The sequence below is a fragment of the Synchiropus splendidus genome, chromosome 5 (genome assembly GCF_027744825.2).
Source record: "Synchiropus splendidus isolate RoL2022-P1 chromosome 5, RoL_Sspl_1.0, whole genome shotgun sequence".
NCBI lineage: Eukaryota > Metazoa > Chordata > Actinopteri > Syngnathiformes > Callionymidae > Synchiropus > Synchiropus splendidus.
The window spans coordinates 21,195,998-21,215,163 of record NC_071338.1 but is presented as its reverse complement, the minus strand read 5'-3'; the positions used below and the strand labels follow the sequence as shown (position 1 = coordinate 21,215,163).

At 40.9% G+C, this 19,166-nt stretch overlaps 2 protein-coding genes across 7 annotated transcripts in view; both read left to right on the top strand.

Annotated features, from left to right (window-relative positions):
* The window catches only part of fam120b (family with sequence similarity 120B), a 28,837-nt gene extending 14,444 nt beyond the window's left edge, over positions 1–14,393 (top strand). For 3 of the 5 annotated variants that reach the window (XM_053865527.1, XM_053865526.1, XM_053865528.1), the window contains 2 exons: positions 1,471–1,702; positions 1,774–2,388. In XM_053865527.1, the coding sequence (XP_053721502.1) occupies positions 1,471–1,702; positions 1,774–1,798 (257 nt within the window). In that variant the 3' untranslated portion in view covers positions 1,799–2,388. Of the gene's footprint in view, positions 1–1,470; positions 1,703–1,773; positions 2,389–7,955 lie in introns of those variants that run through there. The other 2 variants (XM_053865524.1, XM_053865525.1) reach the window with 2 other exon arrangements.
* A 2,061-nt stretch (positions 14,394–16,454) lies between these two features.
* LOC128758983 (uncharacterized) lies at positions 16,455–18,889 on the top strand. 2 transcript variants are annotated; one of them, XM_053865531.1, is made up of 4 exons: positions 16,455–16,850; positions 16,930–17,047; positions 17,134–17,216; positions 18,055–18,889. In XM_053865531.1, exons 1-4 carry the CDS (start codon positions 16,782–16,784, stop codon positions 18,367–18,369), a joined length of 585 nt encoding a protein of 194 aa, XP_053721506.1. In that variant the 5' UTR covers positions 16,455–16,781; the 3' UTR covers positions 18,370–18,889. The 2 variants fall into 2 exon arrangements, with proteins under 2 accessions (XP_053721506.1, XP_053721504.1); XM_053865529.1 differs by having other exon boundaries at positions 17,134–17,249.
* Positions 18,890–19,166: the final 277 nt, after the last annotated feature.

The window sequence follows — 19,166 nt, the reverse complement described above, 5'->3', positions numbered from 1 at the left end:
TACTTTACTATTTGAGCTGCTTGGTAATTGGCTGAAAATTGGATGCACATTTCGGAGCTGTAAAATTCAATGTTTATCTAAGTCTTCTATCAGAAATCAGGCATGATGAATTGATGAACAGTTCACTAGTATTTTCTTAGAAAAATAAGATTTCTGGGTGGCTGTAAGATGTGATGGGTGAGTGAAATAATCAAATTTATATCCAAATATGAGCCCATGTGCGGCCATTACTATTCCCACCAGTAACATTAATGCTTGTTTGTCGTGGGCAGGACACTTACACTGTACATTTGTGTGTGTGTGTGTGTGTGTGTTTATCTGAGGAACGCTCTTCAAACAGTGCTTGTTTACAACTGCTTTTGGCAGTTTGGATTATTTGTTTCTTGCCAGCCTCATAGCCAGCAGGATCTATTTATTAAAAATAGGACTGTTGTGTAAGTTTTTTTTCTATTTCAAAACTAGCAAATGGCCTACTTCAATTATTTTCAATATCTTATATACTGTATAAATTCAATTTTACATTCAAGAATGTACACAGGTTTACAAAATGCAAAGTAGTCTTTCAGTTGTGTCTCAGCCTCCAAGCCCAGACAGTAACCACCAAAAATAACTAGTCAAACAGCAAAAGCAGCACAATGACATTGGACATCTGTTGGACTGTGTTAATGGTTCATCTTGTCTGGGTTAACTTGCATAAACAATATAATGTTTATTATTATGATTATGATTAACTTAACTTAAATCTGTGCAGCATGTAATTCTTTCATCAGACATTTCATAATGATTTTCTGTACTTAACTTTTAGATTTATTTGAAGTGACGAGATCAATGACAGAATCAATGTTATTGTCTTGTCTTTTGTCTCTCAGTTTTCTCTCATGTCATATTAAAACTCAGCTCACTGTTCTGTGTCAGTGATTTTTAAAAGAGCTGGCTTACATAATGTTAATTTTTAACTCAAACTGGGGCCACATTTATTTAGATTAACTTGTAACAAAAAAAAAAAAAAAAAAAACACTAGAAAAGCACACAAAAAAATCCCTGGATCTAAACGGTGATCCGGATCACTCCCTAAATGAAATCCTTGTCCCAGTTCACATATTTCCAGGTAAACCAACACGTAGGTAATCATTAATTAATACAAATATCTATTAACATAGATCAATCAGGCATAAACCTTCTCTCACCGGGAACATATTTCATGTCCAAAGCATCCAAGATGAAGGAGACTAAAGATTGTGCTAATGGATGGGAAATGAAAGTTTTAAAAAGGATATATGCACAAAAAAATGATCTGTGGCGTGTTGCTGCAAGGAGTTCGCTCCTCAATGGTGCACTTCCACCCTGATATTGAAGCTTATGTGAACAGATTCATCCTGGTGTCAAATGCTCAAATCTGATTAATAGGATTTAATAAAACCTGTAATTAATTTGAGTTTTTGACTGAAGTCCCACCTCTAATTTAAACAGGTCATCAGCCGACTGGCTGGAGAGGCAGAGGGGAGATGAGGAGGCGAGGATGGACAAAGAGAGGAGAGTCAGAGAGAGGGCACTACTACCATCATCGCCATGACAGACCAGGACATTTCAGTCCTCAGTCTTCTCCTTATCCCAGTGATGGAGATCAACAAAGTGGCTTCCCTCCACATCAGTCCAGAAGCAGACCACATCCCAGAAGGGGAAGATATCAAATGGCCCCAAGGTGATAATTGGGAAACTGCTTCCATTCTCTGTGGTTGTTGTGTTCTCACTCATGTAAATGATTCTTCTCAGATGGCCTCCTGCTCCTGGAAACTAGGACTGGAGGATTAGAGCACTGGAGGAGTTAAGAGAACGGGTAAGAGGTGATGAAAGAGGGATTCAAATCTGTTGATTGAGCTGACAAGAATGTTTGTCTAAAGGATGCACTGGAAAGAAAAAAAAACAGATTAAGCATCAAAAGTGAAGATTAGAAGACTTGCTGTAAGAATTGAGACCTGTGAATCCATCTAACAAACTTTTAAGTGTTTCCTTCATCTCTGTAATCTCACCTTACGAATTGTGACAGTCAATAAGATCCAGAAGACTCACTACTGAGTCGATTCAAGCTTGCACTGAATCTGGGATAATCCCGGAGTGTTCCTCTTATCTGCGTGGAAAAATTCACAAGGTACTTGAAGTACACTGTGGTTTCATTGACAGATGTCAGTAAGACAAATATGCAAATTCTTCAATTAATTAACTTAATTTAAGTGTTTGATTAAATAACAACATTAATTTGAGTATTTTAAAAGGTTTACCAGTTGGACTGGAAATGAGAGTTAGTGGATATGCATGTTGGACATCTGTTTCAAATTTTATACTGGGAGTATTTTTCCTCAATAAATTTACTGACCTCTAAAGTAACAACATTTCTCCCTCAAGTTTTCTTTCTACTTCTTCGGTTCAGGTATTTTGACTGCTGTTTTTTTGCTGTTTCATCTGGTGGTCACTTACACAACAAATAATGCTAGTGATGTATCCTTGCCCTTGTAAACTAATTTCAACTTAACCACCAAACCATTCAACCATGAAAACAATCATTTTTAATCATGAGTAGTCAGCTGCAGTCTTCATATGTCTGACATGTGCAACTTGAGTTCGGATTTCAGTCGTCATGTTGTTTCTTTTGAGATTTTCTGTTAAAACACACGCAGAAAACAACCATTATCATGTCCACCGCCATGATGTGCATCATGTTATCTTAGTGTTTCGATGTTTCCACTTTGTTTTCATACGTTTGATCACTTGAGAGTTCATCTTTAAAAATAGATAATTATTCCAAAGGCTGTGACACTGCACCACAATTGTTTACATGTAACAGAAACCTGCAAATGAACGTCTTACTGTACAAATCTTTTCACGGCTCTTTAATCTTCCTGTTAACAAACCACCAATATATCCAGCATACCAGTCAACCAAACTGTATCATGCATCAAAAAAAGAGGTTTACAATGTTGTTACACCATTGTTAAACTATTGTGTATTTCTTGGAATCTGTAAATGTAATGTAACTGTACTATTTCAGATTACCTTCAATGAAAACACTTTTTGTCTCATATTATTAAAAGCTAAATGTCTTAATTAGAAAGTTCCAATTTTTATCTTAGCTTTTTAGTAGTTTTGTACATTTGTAATTGCATTAATTTTTTTTTTCTTCATAAAAAAATCACCAAAAAATTTCTTCCACCGATTCACATTTATTTTTGCCACTTCAGGTGGCTGCTAATTTGATTTATATTATGGTTCTGATTAGTTGTGATTCTCCTACTGATGTGATTTGATAGCATTGATTATTGCAATTTTATTGACCTTAGTTTACTTATCAATAAACAGAAAGTTTAATCATACACTTCTAGAAATAGCATAAGAGTCATAGTCAAGGTGGTGACCGCAGAAGACGCGAAGATAGACTGTTATGGACTACAGCAGAGCACACTGTCCTTGGTTCTGCCTTAAAAGCGGTCGTCGGAGAGCTGACATTGCAAGTCACACATGAAACGGTGGAATAAAAGATTTTCTCAGATTAGCAGGGCCACTAGTGCCTTCATGTGAATCCTGATTATTGATTCTGTTACAAAATATTAATAGTATAATTAATATTGTGAATATGAATACTTGGGGAGGCTTACATGGCTGTGGGAAATTCATGCTTTTCTCTCAATAAAAGTGCACGCCACCATCCCTGTTTTACCAATCTGCAGCAGCCTTTAATTCGCTCGTGTTTGGGTGTGTGTGTCACACGCTGGACACTTAAATGAAGTTGCTAACAATAACAGTAGGAGGGATGTTTTCTTGTGGCACAGAGGAAATGGATGGATGGTCTAAATGAAAGGAGGAAGAGAAAAAAACAACGCTGTAGAAGGAAATTGTAAACGAGGGAGGGCAAGTAAACAGCTTTAGCTGGCAGAGAGGAGAAGTGAAGGAAGCCGTGCAGAGGAGTGGGTGGTGGTGGTCTAAGTATAGAGAAGCCACCGAAAAAACAGGATGGGGGAGACAGAGGAGTTTGGAGTCGCTTGACGGTTGTCTTACTTTAACCACAGGAAACCCTGCTGGCTGCATGCCAGATCAGCTTCCTGCACGTATGTGTGTGTGTGGTGGAGATCTGGGCGTGGACCCTCCAGCAGCAGCAGGGACACAAACAGAATGGTCAATCCCTCTTGGAGGCCTCCTTATTGCGATTGGTGGAGGCCTCCCTCATCTCTGGCGGCGATCGTTCAACTGCTTGTTTTACTGTGTGTGACGGACCCCAAGTCAGCTCCATCAATTCTCAACACACCAGTTGTGTTGCAGATATCCTCAACTAGCCTGGTCATCTGGAGATCAAATCACGACTCTTTGTTGAGTGTGTGTGAGTCGGGCTATCTGTGTGCCACGATGGCCTGAGTGATTTGTTCCACTCAATATTTGTACCCTTTCTGTCATTACCTGCTTGTTGCGGTTCAAAGCTGGACCAAACGTGCCGGGCTCAGCTCTTGCATGTGTGCAGGGAGCCAATAAGGTTCTAATCATGCTTCACCTTGTCATCACTGTTCCAGAACTGCAACTCAACTTGTTAACACTTCAGTAAAGTAGCTGTCTTTCAAAGTAATAGTTATCATTACACTGCAAATCACAGATTTTAGTGCGCTAGGCAGTGTTTTCACACACAGCGTCATGTCAGCAAATCCAGTTTATTGTCCGCACGTAGAGAAAACACTGTATCCTCATTAAATCTTGCAGCATAAACACAATCACAATATTGCTTCAGTGCCGAGCCAAAATATCTGTGCATTCCGAGCAACTTTCTTGTTTTTGTAAGCTGTGATTGCGTGCAGAAGTGAAACTTGGCAACAGAAATGACAGAGTTTAGATGATTTTTCAGAGGCACGCACCAGAGTGACACAGGCATCTGAAAATACACAGAACCATGGTGACCAAATATAACCCTTCTGTATTTACATCTGCACAGATAAATATAAACCGCTCTATTTAGCTGAAACCAAACAGAGGGAAGTACTTTCTGACTGATATTTGTCTGAGCAACAACATGCATCGTGGGGGATCTCCGGCCTGTCTTTAGAATATATGAACATTTTAGGTTACATTAATACACTTCTGTGACTTTATATTGCGTCACTCTTGTGCCGTTTCATCTGTTGCTCTGGCATGGAGTGGCATGAATGAGCCTTCATTTTGATGAACAGTAGTTTTGGAAGCAACAGATGGTGATGGTCATTTATTTTTAAGGGATGTCAGAAGGGCTGTTCACATTATTTGGACCCTTGAACTTTTTTATTGGGGTGTTCGGACTGCAGCTATTTTTGATTGGGAGATTTACTTTTTCCACATGATCCTGAAGAAATCTTCATGTCACGTCACGATAATGTTAGCACACAGTAGCTCTAGTCAACCCCCACAAATCTTGTACTTTTTGCCCAGGATGCGTTTCTACCTTGAGATTAGACCAATATAACATTCTTTTACACATCTTTGGAGGTGTATTTTCAGAACCATCGTGAAATATCTGGACAACCAAAATAGCCTGCCTTTACTTTTACATATGCCGTTGATGTTTTCCAGCCTCTTGCGGTCACCACAAATGTACGATGATGGATGAGTTTGAGCAGTAGTTCTGGCTCGTGGAACTGCCGCAGCTGTCCGGTGAATTTAGCAGAAAACAATGAATCTTAAGATTACATAATTGTCTTCACACTTCTGGCCAGCTTGAAGTTCACACTTCAGATTGGAGGAGTGGTCTTGGCCAACATCAGCACAGTGGTGGGCAGTTGCTCTGTATCCACTCCCACTCTTGTTGGTTCGTCCAATCGTCCTCATCTTCCTCCTTCACCTCCACGGGTCTTTCGCCAATGTGTGAGCGTCCGTGCACAGCCCCCTCCTTCCTCTTCCTCTCCTCTCTGTGGTGAATGAATGCTCTTTGACTAGTGGAACATATGCTGCTGGTTGTTCAATACCCTCCCTCTGAGCAGGGCGCATCCATGCGTGTGTGTGCTGTGTGTATGAGTGTTGTGGATGTGTTTTTGTGTGTCTAGTGTGTGAATGTGTATGTGTGTGTGTGTGTGCTCGTGTGTGTGTGTGTTCATTGAAACATATGCCTCCTGTTGCACATCGGCCATCTGTTCCATGAATGGACTGATGGAGTGCTGCTGTTACCATGGCGACTGGCTATTCACTCAAATAGCCCATCAAACAACCCCTGGCTGTGTGTGCATGCGTGAGTGTGTGTTTGTATGTGTTTATGTTTAGGAATTGAGTGGCCCAGTGGAGGAATTCCCACATGTTGATGAGGATGAGCTGATTCTGTGACTCAACTCACTCATTCTAAAGCAGATATCTCTTCAAGAGGAATGACCAGATGCTGACCTGACTTTTTAAGTTAGGTGTGTAAATATTCAGGCAATATTTTCCTAGGAAAAACGTAGTCAACACAATTTGATTTTTACTAACATTATTGTATTGTTTCACAAAAGAAACATTTCAAAAACAATGTTAAATCATCATTACTCGATCATTCGAATACTTGATAATGTGAGTAATGTGAGTACAAAATTGCTGTTATTTCTCTGTTATATACAGAGCACATTTTGATAAATTCACAAAGAAAATCTATGTTTGGTTTTCTTCATGGCAAGTAAAGTGCGATGGATTTTGCTCACTGCAGGGTCTTCTATTATGTCTATTTCTATTTCAAATGCTGCTTCACTCCACATGCACACACTCCATAGTTCACTGCCTGAAAGCAACAGTGAACATGAATATTAAGTTTCAACTGTTTCTAACCACCCATCTATTCATCTCAACCCTCAGACCATTCAACGACCCCACCCTGATACACACACACACACACACACACACACACACACACACACACACACACACTCGCACACACATTGGCCCCACCTACCCATTACACACACACCCAGCTCCACCCAACGTGCAGGGGTCTGCTGGCCATATGTCAGCCCATCTCTTGTGAGAAACATCTCGTATGACCCCCACCTCCTTTTGGTAAGTGTGTGTCAGCATGTTCTCCCAACGTCACTCTTCAATATGAACTATTTTAGCTCAAAACCGTGCCCTCCTACACTGCTCTCCACTCAGTCCCTGGCCCTCGACTTGTGACAGTGTTTCATTCTGCCCTCAGATGGCTTCGTAAATACAAGACCAAAACTACAGTCTGCAAGATGTCAGCCAAACAGTTGAACTTCACCTTGATTAATCATTAATATACATTTGATTACAATTGTTTACATATTTAAATGCTTCTAAGACCTTCAACTGCAGGAGTACATTGTGGTACTTGAGTGGATTGAGCCCATATTACTGGCTGGACCGTGACTTTGTCATGCAAAATAATGATGCAGCCTTATTTTGTCGTATGTTGGTTTAGTGAAGCGACTAATAAGTATTTAGTATGTTGAAGATACATTTCTCTTCAATAAATGAATTCATAACCTAGGAATAATCAGCAGTTGTTGAACAACTCAAGTCCGTAATGATTGTAGCTGCGTTTATTCTCTCTGTGTGTTTATTTGAGAAAGGTTCTGCATTGTTTTGTGAAACTGTTAAAATGGCCGCTCGTCGTGGGCGGCACTGCTGACGCCCGGCCTGGTCTCACTATCCAAGGTATTTTTAGTTTAATTTTAGACTACAAAATACAATGAAATTAAACAAGCGCTCTGTGGTGTGACATCATCAGCACTTGCTGGACCACAATGTAATTTGGGAGAACAATTGAGCTCACAAAGTGAAGTCAGCCTATTTAACAGTCCAAACTTTTCTGAGTGAAGCTGAAGTCATGCTTTTACTGTTCAGAATTATCATGTAAACAAAGGAGTTCATTATTTGTATGCAGCATTGTTGTTGAAAATGAGTTTAATCTGTCCCAGATTTAATATCTGTTTCTCCTAAATATGTTTTTTATTCATGTTTTTCAGGTTTTGTCCGTGATCGTTATACTGATGCTGGAAGAAGCAGCAGGTGTTATAGGATGACAGAGATGGAATGTGATGACGTGCTCCAAGTGCCAAATATCCATATTGTCCTGCACCATACTTCCACTGTCCACTCAGTCAGCAATTTGATTTAGCAACTTCAGTGCACACATGAAGGTTCACTTCTTTAAAACTTGGAGTAATATTTTTCAAGATTTTTCCTGTCTGACTCTCACAAACAACAAATCACTTTTAGATTTTAAACTCCATATTTTCCCCCATATATATTGATTCATATTGACTTAAAGATGTTTTCAGCAAAGCAAACGGATTGGTATGCATGCATTGTTCTACATGGAGCAAGAAGTTTTATTCAAAGTGCCAAAAAAAGACTGTCATAGTTGATCAGGATTTGAGTTAATCTTAAGCTCTCAACCTAACAAAGTGAAAGAAAATAGCAACTGAACTTTCATACATTTTTCAATGACTTGATGGAAAAGCACATTTTAGACAGAAAAAACACTTTTCTCAAAATCCTCCCACCGAGCCAGAGCAGTGTAGTATTGCGGCCATGAGGCCCTTGATGTGGCCCACATGGCCAAAATTACAAACAAAATTGATGGATATTGAAAAGCTATTAGATATGAAAGCTAAAGAAAAAGCTATTAGATATGAAAATATTAGCTATACAGACACCATTTTACATTGTGATGTTCCCAAAACAACAACACGTCAAGACAATATTTAATAATAAGCATGTAAAGTCAAGTAATGTATGATTAAACAACATATTTCAAGCAATTATGCCAATTTCGTGCCATAATTTGCCTACAATCTAGTTTGGCCTTGTTTTATATCATTGAATAACCAAAATTAAGTTACATTTTCTTCAGTCCTGTGTTTTGACACATTAGATCATGTGGCCTCTGAACAAATTTGGTTGCCCACTGCTGGTTTAGTTTAGTAGATACACACCTATTGTCACCTTCACCTTCACCTTCTTCTGCCGCTTATCCGGGGTCGGGTCGCGGAGGCAGCATTCGGAGCAAGGAAGCCCAAACTTCCCGGTCCGCACAAACCTCCTCCAGCTCCTCCCGGGGGATCCCGAGGCGTTCCCAGGCCAGACCGGAGACATAATCTCTCCAGCGAGTCCTGGGTCTTCCCCGGGGTCTCCTCCCGGTAGGACATGCCCGGAACACCTCCCCAGGGAGGCGTCCAGGGGGCATCCGGATCAGATGCCCGAGCCACCTCAGCTGGTTCCTCTCGATGTGGAGGAGCAGCGGCTCCACCCCGAGCTCCTCCCGGATGACCGAACTCCTCACCCTATCTCTAAGGGTGCGCCCAGCCACCCTGCGGAGGAAACTCATCTCAGCCGCTTGTATCCGCGATCTCATCCTTTCGGTCACTACCCAAAGCTCGTGACCATAGGTGAGGGTGGAAGCTCTCGATTTACCGATCGATCCACACCTATTGTCAGTTATTGGAATTTTTCGTTTTTAAGGAATTTTCAGGAAATTGTTTTCTGTTTTGACTGAATCGAACTGGAACACATTAATAAGTCAACAACCAGAACTGGTCTGTGATTCAGTGCTGTTGTCCTTCCTCATGATCCACTGTCAAGTGTCTCTTCATGGTAAAAATAAAGGTGGTGTGTGTAATTTATCTTCTGGCGGGTCAAGCCAGGAATGCTTGTTAATGTGCACCTGTCTCCAGTGTGAGCATATCATGAGCTAGACAGCAACAAACGCCGTGACAGCCTAAACACACATGCTATAACGCTTAATGTCAGCAAACAGAGGTGAAGTGTGGGCTAATCATAACTCTTCTCTTCCGTTAGCTGTTCTTCCTCTTGTATCTGGGAGTCCCTCTGTCACATTTACCTTCAGTTTTAGGTTGGTAGGCGTCTTTGCTATTCAAGGAAAGAAGTTCACAATGAGAAAAATGTTGATTTATTTGAGGTTTGTTCTTAATGAATTTTGATTGTTTTAAGCAAACATTTCATTAGTATTCTGTGGTGCTCTACTAGATCGCTTGGAAAAAGAAAATATTGTTTTTCTTTAAACTGACCATCACCATCAGTCATATACTTATGTCACCCCTGCTGCCCCCGCCTTCCCCCCCACAGCCTCGCTGCTGGAAACTGCTGCCTCTGTTCTTCTCTTCTGCCATTCTTGTGTTAATTCATGAATCATGACACTTCCACTCTTTCTTCTGCTCGGCGGCTCATTCATATCGCTCGGCCTCTCCTTCTCACTCTGGCTGCTTCCGTAACGGTTTAAGGCTCCACAGATGACTTTCTGTTGCCACTTCCTCTGATGTGCTGATGGGTCACATGCATGACGAGCAGGTTAACAAACGGCCAGGTTTGGGAGGTGGGAATGGTCAAAGGTCGGGATAACCGGGAAACCCCTTTTGCCGGCGTAACGTGAGGTTTCTTTTGCAATGCTTTTATCTCAATTTGCACTTTCATGAAGCAAAACCAGCCCTTCAGATCTTGCTGCGGACAAAACGTTATGATGAATATTATCTGTAACTGATACGTCTTCCTTTCAGTAATTGAAGGCTATGATTCTTCTTCAAGCATCAACACTTTGATTTTTACAGATTCAGTGCTAATATAATCTCATCTTTAATCACATATTGCTGGCGAATGGTAACACTTGAAAATTGTTATTTTCTTCGTTAATATATGGGGTTTCCAGGTTTTTAGTTGACTTTCAATTGGTGTTGAGTTTAATTTCAAGACCGACTGTATGTACTTAAAGCCCTTGTGGGTCACAATGACCAGCTCCATTGGATGTTGAAAACGATCAGGCTCCGAGAACTGACTGAGGGCCAGTTCAGTCCCGTTTTTGTGGGGGTTTTTTTTGTCAAAAGTCACTCATGATTGGACAAAATTGGCACCCAGACTTTGCAATAGACAGAGGCAGGGGTTACAGGCACGGAAAGAGAATGTTGTGCGACAGATTCAGCCACTACATGCTGGGGACGTGAAGAAACTGGAAAACAAAATAAAACAATGTAAACACTCATTTAATGTCGCTGACTGTACAAAGGCAAAGTGTTGAAAATGCAAAATAGGATATCACATCAAGCTGGTTCTGCAAGCTGAGCCCAAAAGAAGAACAGTTTGATGGAGATTTTAGCCCCAAACAACCAAACATTTTCTGTCTATTACAAACTTATTCAATTAAAATATGTATTTCGTCAATGTATATAGTCTTTTTTATTAATTTTATTTGCTCAACAAATATGAGTGTGATTAAAAAATGAGATGCCATTTGGAGCTTAGGTGGATCAGATTTGCCCTTAAAATTTAAGTGTAATAGTCAGTTTCCACGGTGATCTTACGAACGTCCTCCATTCCATCCATTCAGCAGAATATGATCTTATAAAATGAAAACTTGCAGCGTTGGTTGGTTTCACACTTGAGTTGTAGAGATCAGACCCACTAGTGAAGGAAAAGAAGTTTCTCAGCGTTCCAAACTGAGTTGAATAAAAACTGGCTCACAAAATTCTCCATTGTTACAAGCTAGCATTGTGGGGGATTCATATCCTCTGCATACATTCAGACATCTTCAGTTAACCACTGCTTAGTCCTGTCTGTCTGTTTTCCTTCATTGCTTTCAGCAAGATGACCATGTTAAATCAACCCTGTTTGAGGAGGGTCACTAATAATAATGGTCATCTCTTGAGTTAGATTTTTTTGGCAAGTACTTCACATTCTTCTTACACATTTCCGAATGATGTTTTTCTCCAGTAGCTTCAGTCGTACATTGACCCGATGTCACCCATGGCTCCAGCTGCTGCAAAAATGTTCTTGAATATTTCTGCCGGGAAACCTCCTGGTTCAGTTGAAGGAGCTGTGACACTAAAGATGTCGGATGTGAACCGCAACAGCTTCTGATTTCACACAGGACTTCAAGAAAATATAGCAGGAGCTTCAGTTAAACTCACCTTTTTATTAAGTCTGTGGAAGGACAGTGGCGTCTTCCTCTGTGTAAATCACAGACGTGGTTGTAAATGTCGGACTGGGAGTCTTTGATCAGGGCCTGGAAGAAATGAGAGAGGGAGGATGTGGACATTTCATCTGAGCTGAGCAGCCCAGGTGTTGCCAGGTCATTTTTTCCCATCTTTTTCCCCCCTGTCTTTCCAATTAGCCCAGAGACAAACACGTGAGAAAATGGCAGTGAAGTTCTCAGACAAGCACATGTACAAATTTACAGGGCATGTCCTCGTCAAGTGAGACAACATACGAGAAAATCCATAGATGAAAGATCTGGAAGTTTTTATCTTACTGACAAAAAAGACCTGATAATGGACAGAGCTGGATGAAAATGTGCTTCATAATTGGAGGTGGGGCCTGATTAAAAATGACAAATAATTGCATTTAAGTATTTGAAACCATACTTATCAAATTTCAGTTGAATCTGGAGACAGAAGCTTAAGTCATTTATGCCATGTATAAGACTTAGTGTGCCACAGATGCGGTCGACTAAGCACAAAATAGAAGATGTTTTAAACAGTCACACATGCCCACACACACGGCTTTGGTGTGGTGGGGGTAACAGCCCAGTAAATAGCTTCTCTCTCTCTTCAGCAGGTACATGCCATCTCATCCTGCTGTTTGATAAGCACAGACACTTCCCTTTAGCACTGGCCTGACAAACAGTCACTTGCTGTTTACTACGTGTCTAATGAGAATCCTCACCCAAAAGCACCTCTGCTGTCAATGTTTTCCAACCGCGCCCTTTCATTCATGTGTTAACTTTTGGTTTCTGTCTGTGTCATTGAGTTTGGATCCAAAATCAGCAAACAACTTCCTGTTGACGGTGGAACACAAACACTCCGTATATGGACTGTACTCAGTTGAGATGTTTCATGCATCAGTTCAGATAGAAGATTAAATCAGGTCCTCCTTTCCATGAAACCAAGCAACGATAGCCATAACATTATTCTGACCATCAGCTTTGCTGCCACCCTTGTGTGTACCCAGGGAGCAGTGGTCCGATGAAGAATAACTGTTAACAGGCGACATGGTTATGGATGGCTGAGGCTCTGTGATGCATGTAAGGAGAGGTCTGACCTACCAAAACTGTGCAATGGTCAGTGTGAACTGCCTGACAGTAACTCTGTCTGCAGGGACAGTTAGAGACAGAGGACATGTTGGCTGAAGAATGTTGGAGATGCCAAGTTAAAGGAGTGGAGGAAGATGACTAATGAGCTTCATGGATGTGGTGAATGAGGACGAAAGGATGATCATGATGGGTTCTGTTGGAGGCAGATACTGATTTGCAGTAACAACCTACAAAGTGAAATTCTGAAAGAAGACTTCAGAATTTTAAGGTGGATTAATGTTGAGAAACAAACCTCAAAGGATTACATCGAGAAAATGAGTTCCTCTTTCAAGGTGTCTCTCATAATGGGCACAAAAATGAATGCTAAGCTGGAGAGAGGTCATCACTATAACTATCACTACTCACTGCCACTGGAATTTCCAGGTCATTATGGCAGCTTGTGTCGTTGGCCGAGGCTTTGAGCAAAGGAGGATCAGCCAAGTGGACCTTGTTCAGCTCGGGGAAGCTTGTGAAATGTACGCTGTTCTAAATTTGTGTGAGCGGTTGTCACGGGCCAAGTTGTTTAATGATGCTGTGTTGTGTTAATGATTATTGATCATCCGACACACTTATTACACACAATTTCCACAACGTTTCTGCTCATGTCTTAGACATGTATCTTATTATTTTCTGAAAATAAGTTTGATAATTCATCACTGATATTGAAGAGGGTTAAAATGGTTCTTTGAGTAATTCTTATTTACTCAATGTTGAGTTTGCTTGGATTTTGAAATAATCTGGATTGTTATTTGGTTATTGTCTTATTTATTGTTTTCCAAACAGTATGTTGTTAAATATGAAACTTATATTTACAAAAAAACTCACACTTTTGCAATTTTGAATTAAGATGATGAAACGTGGTATTATTTTCATGTAAAATATTGTTTGAAAATCGGGGAGCATAATTTGTGATGTGAATATGAGTATGAGCATAAATTAATATTAATGTTAATATTGTTTTAAAAAGATAAATGTGTCTTAATTTTCAGTAGAATGCATTTCTCCCTTAATTGTACTTGTTAATCACAAGTTCTCATAAATGTGGGGAAAATAACTTTTTTGGAATTTATTTATAATTTCTGTTTGTCTGTATTTTCAGTGAATCCTGTTGAAATTTAGGGAAGTGAAGCTCCGGCGTCTGCTGCTCTCATGAGTATTCATCACATGCAGAGCCGCTGCCGTGATCCTTTGTGAGAACTTCACATGTCCAGTGGGAGTGTTAGTGAGTGTATTAGGAGGTTAGTTACAGGATCATCTCCTCCCGTCAATGAGGTGTGAACCCCAGACTTCTCATGTCCCCCTGGATCCCCTCCTCTTTTTTTAACACCAGCCCAGGTGTCAAAGCCCCCACTGAGGTGACACTTTTCACTGGTCTGGGAAAGAGCACTCTTTCACACACACACTGTGGTTGGAAAACTTGTTGTCGTTTCACCAGATATGGAGTCTAATTTGGGATCACTAACAACGGATAAACCACATCCAAACTATTAGTACTACATGGTTAATTCACATCTTAACTGACAGTGTCTCAAAACTACTACACATTGTTACTGTGGCCTTTATCTCTCACTACCTGTCTGGCGTCTGGATTTTGGACAAGTATCTCATTCGCTTCACCCTCCTCCTTTCCTCTCCAGATAAACATGTCACTCATGCAGCAGAAGTGTGTGTTCACCGAGGGAAAGTGTGTGACTGCAGACAAATTCAAGATGCTAAACCAACCACCCCACTGTTGTTTTAGAGCAAAACCTTTGTGATGCTATTGCCATGTTTTTACAGCATTTAAAACGATGAATATGAAGTCCAGACGTGTGTTGGACAGGAGCCAAATGGCCAGCGACATGACCTCTCAGGCAAGAGAGGTCAAGTGTTCAAATTCCTTTGGCTTTCACACTTGTAACTGTTGTTCGTAAAGGCAGTTTAAGGGGTTTAATATTTGCACTCTAGATTTGACCTTGTGGGAGGGCTGTGAAGCAATAATCATGCTCTGAAATGAGAGCCATGTAAAGGTCAACCAAGACACCACTTTCCTTTGGCTTGTTTGAAATTCAAGACAACGTTTGATGATGCTAATTCCACAGATTTGTTTGCCCAGATACGAGTGCTGTATTTGAAAGAACTGTGGCTGAATGTTGTATATGTATGATTGGAGCCTCTGTTGGGTGCCTTTGATGGCTTCCCTAGTATCTGCCACCGGTTTCTCCGCTGCTCTATTTCAGTTGTGGACCCCCCTCTGATAGGAAACAAAAATCCCTGCAGGGGTGCAATGGCTGTTGCTCGTCTTGAGTGTCACGGACATGAAAGTCAAATATCTCCGATCAAACCAGTCAACTAATGCTCGCTCTTTACAGTACATATGTAATTTGTGTTGTCCTCTCTAAGTAAGGGTGTCCCGTCTCCCAGGATCCTGTAATAACGGACTGCGACCTCTGGCAGACCGCGCAGAGGTCGTCTAGCCACTTAAGTGTGGCTCTAATTGGAGGTGCCATCACATGCGACATCCCCATGATAATAGTTGATGTCCTCATAATTGGTGTTGTCCCTGCCGGTCCCTGTAATCTGCTTTGTTCCACGCTAGCGTCGTCCACACTACTGCCGTCTCCAGCAGAGACCATCTTTGATGTGTCACGACATGCCATCCTGGCCTTCACGTGTAAATGACATTTGTAGCTCTGATCTAAATATTCATCTCACCTGCCTGGAGTCTGGACTTGGTTTCCATTTCCAAAACAATTCAAATTACTTTTTTTCCAATTTAAAGACAAACTAAAAATGTGATGGCACTACATTTCTTATTTATTTTTATTCCAGTACTGTGCTCCCACTGGTGTTCTGTTCATCGCTGTCATCATTATTGTGACTGAAGCTTGTCAGTGTGATCGACCCTTTCCACTGCCAAAAGCTGAAACATGTGAGCATTATAACTGGACCGCGGCGCAATGAATATTGTGAGGTGTTGTGTAAGCCAAAGCCACACAGGACAGTTTTGATGTTGGTGCTTACTGGTTCACCTCCTCTCCCCTTTGGTGACCTCCTGATAAGTGCTGCCCTCTGCACGCGGTATTTGCCACACGAGGAAGGCTGTACCTCAATGACTTGCTCATACACTACAACTCTTCTTCTACTGAAAACTAAAATGGAAAAGTTGGAAAAGTCATCTCGGTTCTCGGCAACTTACTGTGTCGTGGCGTTATTAAATGGTTTATACCGCCATCTAGCGTCCAATTTGAGAAGTACATCAGCTCACAATGGTTTTCTGTTTTTGTGTCTATTTGGAGCATATGTGAAGTCCGTGGTACATTTATACAGTCACTGTTCACAATCAAAATAAATGTAAGCTATTAATACAATATATATAAAATGATTTTCGACCCTTATGACCCGCCATGTCATGTGACGTGTCAAAACCAAAGCGTTTTTCACCATGTTGTATTTTTTTGGGAAGGGTTTGTCCTGCCTCCTATATTGAGGATTTCCTACGCGGTTAATTGTTGATTCTTAGCCCAGAGTAGTTCTTGAGTCACGTGAACGGGGGGCCTCGGACGTCACGTTCTACGTCATCGAAGCGAGCCCCGCAACGCGATTCGCGACGCTTCCTGACTGAACGCGACGCGCTTCGAGGCCTCGACACGGAGCTCAAAAGTTTATCATTCTAGCTGTGACGAAACGCGTTACTAGCTAGTCGTACCATTTCGAGCCTCTTTCTTTTGCTATGGAGCCAGTAAGAAAGAGGAAATTTTCTCCAGTTTGGGATTACTTTGAGCTCACAGGCAACAACAAGGTTTGCTCAGAGTAATACCAACTCTAGTTCAATAAAACTTGTAATTTGTTGAAATTTATTTCAACTGCTTTTCTCAAAGGTGAAGTGTGTTTTGTGCTCCAAAGAACTGGGCTACAATGATAACACCTCATCAATGCTGAGGCACTTCAGAGCCCTGCATGAGAGCAAAGAGCCCCACCGAAGTGGAGTCAGCTTGGGTGAGTCACATTTAAATAAAGCTCCTTTTAACAAAAAATTATTTCAATGTAAATGTCTCTTTATTTCCACATGTTTCTCTTATCAGGCGCGAGTGGGAATGTGGTGATGGAGGATCCTCAGCCCTTCTACTTTGTGGAGCAAAAGGAGTTGAAAAATAATATTCAAACTGTGAGCCCGAGTTATGTTGTCTCCACCAGCCAGGTGCGTATGCACAGGAAGCCAATATTAATAAAGCAGTGCATGATAGCAGTGTTTAGTGCTGCAGCCTGCTCACAGCAAAAAGGTTGCAGGTTCAAATCCAACTGGAGTCAACAATGACTTTGGAGTCATCATGTGATAAATGGTGACTGTTGAGTGAGGGCGTCACTTTACAGATGTCCGCCCATAGATTGTAGAAATGGATTTAAATCTGAAGGGAAAACGTCATTATTGTACAGAAACATTTGTCCCCCGGACTAAAGCATCGACACCCAAGTGTTACTGTGCCCTGACATCAGTGGATTGTCACATACTATAAGCACAATCCGAATCCATTTTGAGAGTTCAATCACTTTGCCTGTGTTATACTTATTGCCCACTTGATGGCAGCAAACGAAGCACACTGCGGCTTCGAGCCACTGATGTCCCGAACCGAAGCTTTGACTCTCGTTTTAAAATTAAGGCTTTGCTTATAATCGCTGGTAATAACAGTCCAGTGAATTAGAATCGTGTTTTATATTTATAATCATGGTCCGCAAATTGTGCTTTACAAGGTCATGTTCTCAGTAGTATCAACGTCAACACAGCTGTGAGCAAACATGAAGCGGTTCAACAATGTATTCTATCAAAAGTTAAATGGCTGAATGTAGTCGTAGGACTAGATGGTATCTTCATGATGCCACTTTATTGTATGGCAGGCCAGAGATCAACAAATAATAATAATAATAATAATAAACACACCTTGATTTGTTTACTTCACCGCACTCTGATGAGAGATAGAAACAGAACATTGTTTATCATTCAACAGGAACCATCCACAGAAGAGGACCTGGTGAAGCAACAGGATCATGACTATGAGGAGCTGCATTGTTCTCTTCCAGTCATCAGCACTGCTTTGTCCAAGTCAGGTTCCACCGGCCCTGATGAGAGCAGGGTCTCACCAAAGTATAAAAGACAAGCAAGCGAGGCGAGAGCTTCTGATGCTCCGACCAGTATTAGAGATGACGATGAACTGTTTCTCTTGAGCCTCCTTCCCTCACTCAAGAGACTGACCATTAAAAAAAGAATGGAAGTGAGGATGAAGTTCCAGCAAGTGCTTTATGCTGCAGAGTTTGAGAACTAGGTCTTGAGCATCTCTCCTTTATAAGGATGAATAAGGATGTTTTTTATGTATAGATCATCCTGTCTTTCATATCACATTCAGAGAAAGTGTGTAGAATAATGTCATAACTAGGTGGCATATGTTCACTTTATGTAGCTTCCTACATACGTATTCATAGATTTTATATTTTTCTGTGGTTGAATGATTTACTCGCCAAATTCGGAATCCACAATGAAAAAGTCGAAAAGTGGAAACTGTTTTGACGAGGGGTGTGAATGTTAAAAAGTTTGGGAAGTTTGTTGTGAGCTTATGATCAGAAACTCTGAATCAGTGTATCTGTCCACATCCTTTCCCAGTATGTGTTCAATTGTGTAAAGACAATGTTTGAAATTGCAATTTGGGCAGTTGGTCATTACATTATTGGTATATTTAGTGCAAACAAGATTACTGCATAGCTTCCTGTAATCATAACTGATGTTGCTATATCAAAGTTCATTTGAGCTATTGCATTTTAAGAATCTGTGAAGCTAGGTCATGGAATACAAGGTCACATGGCCCTCAGACATTTTGCAAGACATCATCTGTCAAACTTTATATGAGAAATTACAGACTGCATATGATGCCTATAGCATCATATGCAGTCTTTAAATGCTTTAAGCAAGTAAGTTTAAACCGATGGAAGAAAACAGTTTTGCTCATTAACAATGTAACGATGCAGGTGTCCAAGAGAGATTCACTTCAGAGCCACTTGAACTCATTCATGTTGGAATGTGACGGTGTTCACTGGCATGACAAGTCCTGTCCTCCATCAGGGTAGT

Excerpts from the sequence above, each read along its gene's own strand:
- LOC128758983 (XM_053865529.1), top strand. The coding sequence starts at position 16,782 with ATGGAGCCAGTAAGAAAGAGGAAATTTTCTCCAGTTTGGGATTACTTT. Across the intron at positions 16,851-16,929 it reads AGCTCACAGGCAACAACAAG|GTGAAGTGTGTTTTGTGCTC; the intron begins GTTTGCTCAGAG and ends CTTTTCTCAAAG. Across the intron at positions 17,250-18,054 it reads ATGTTGTCTCCACCAGCCAG|GAACCATCCACAGAAGAGGA; the intron begins GTGCGTATGCAC and ends ATCATTCAACAG.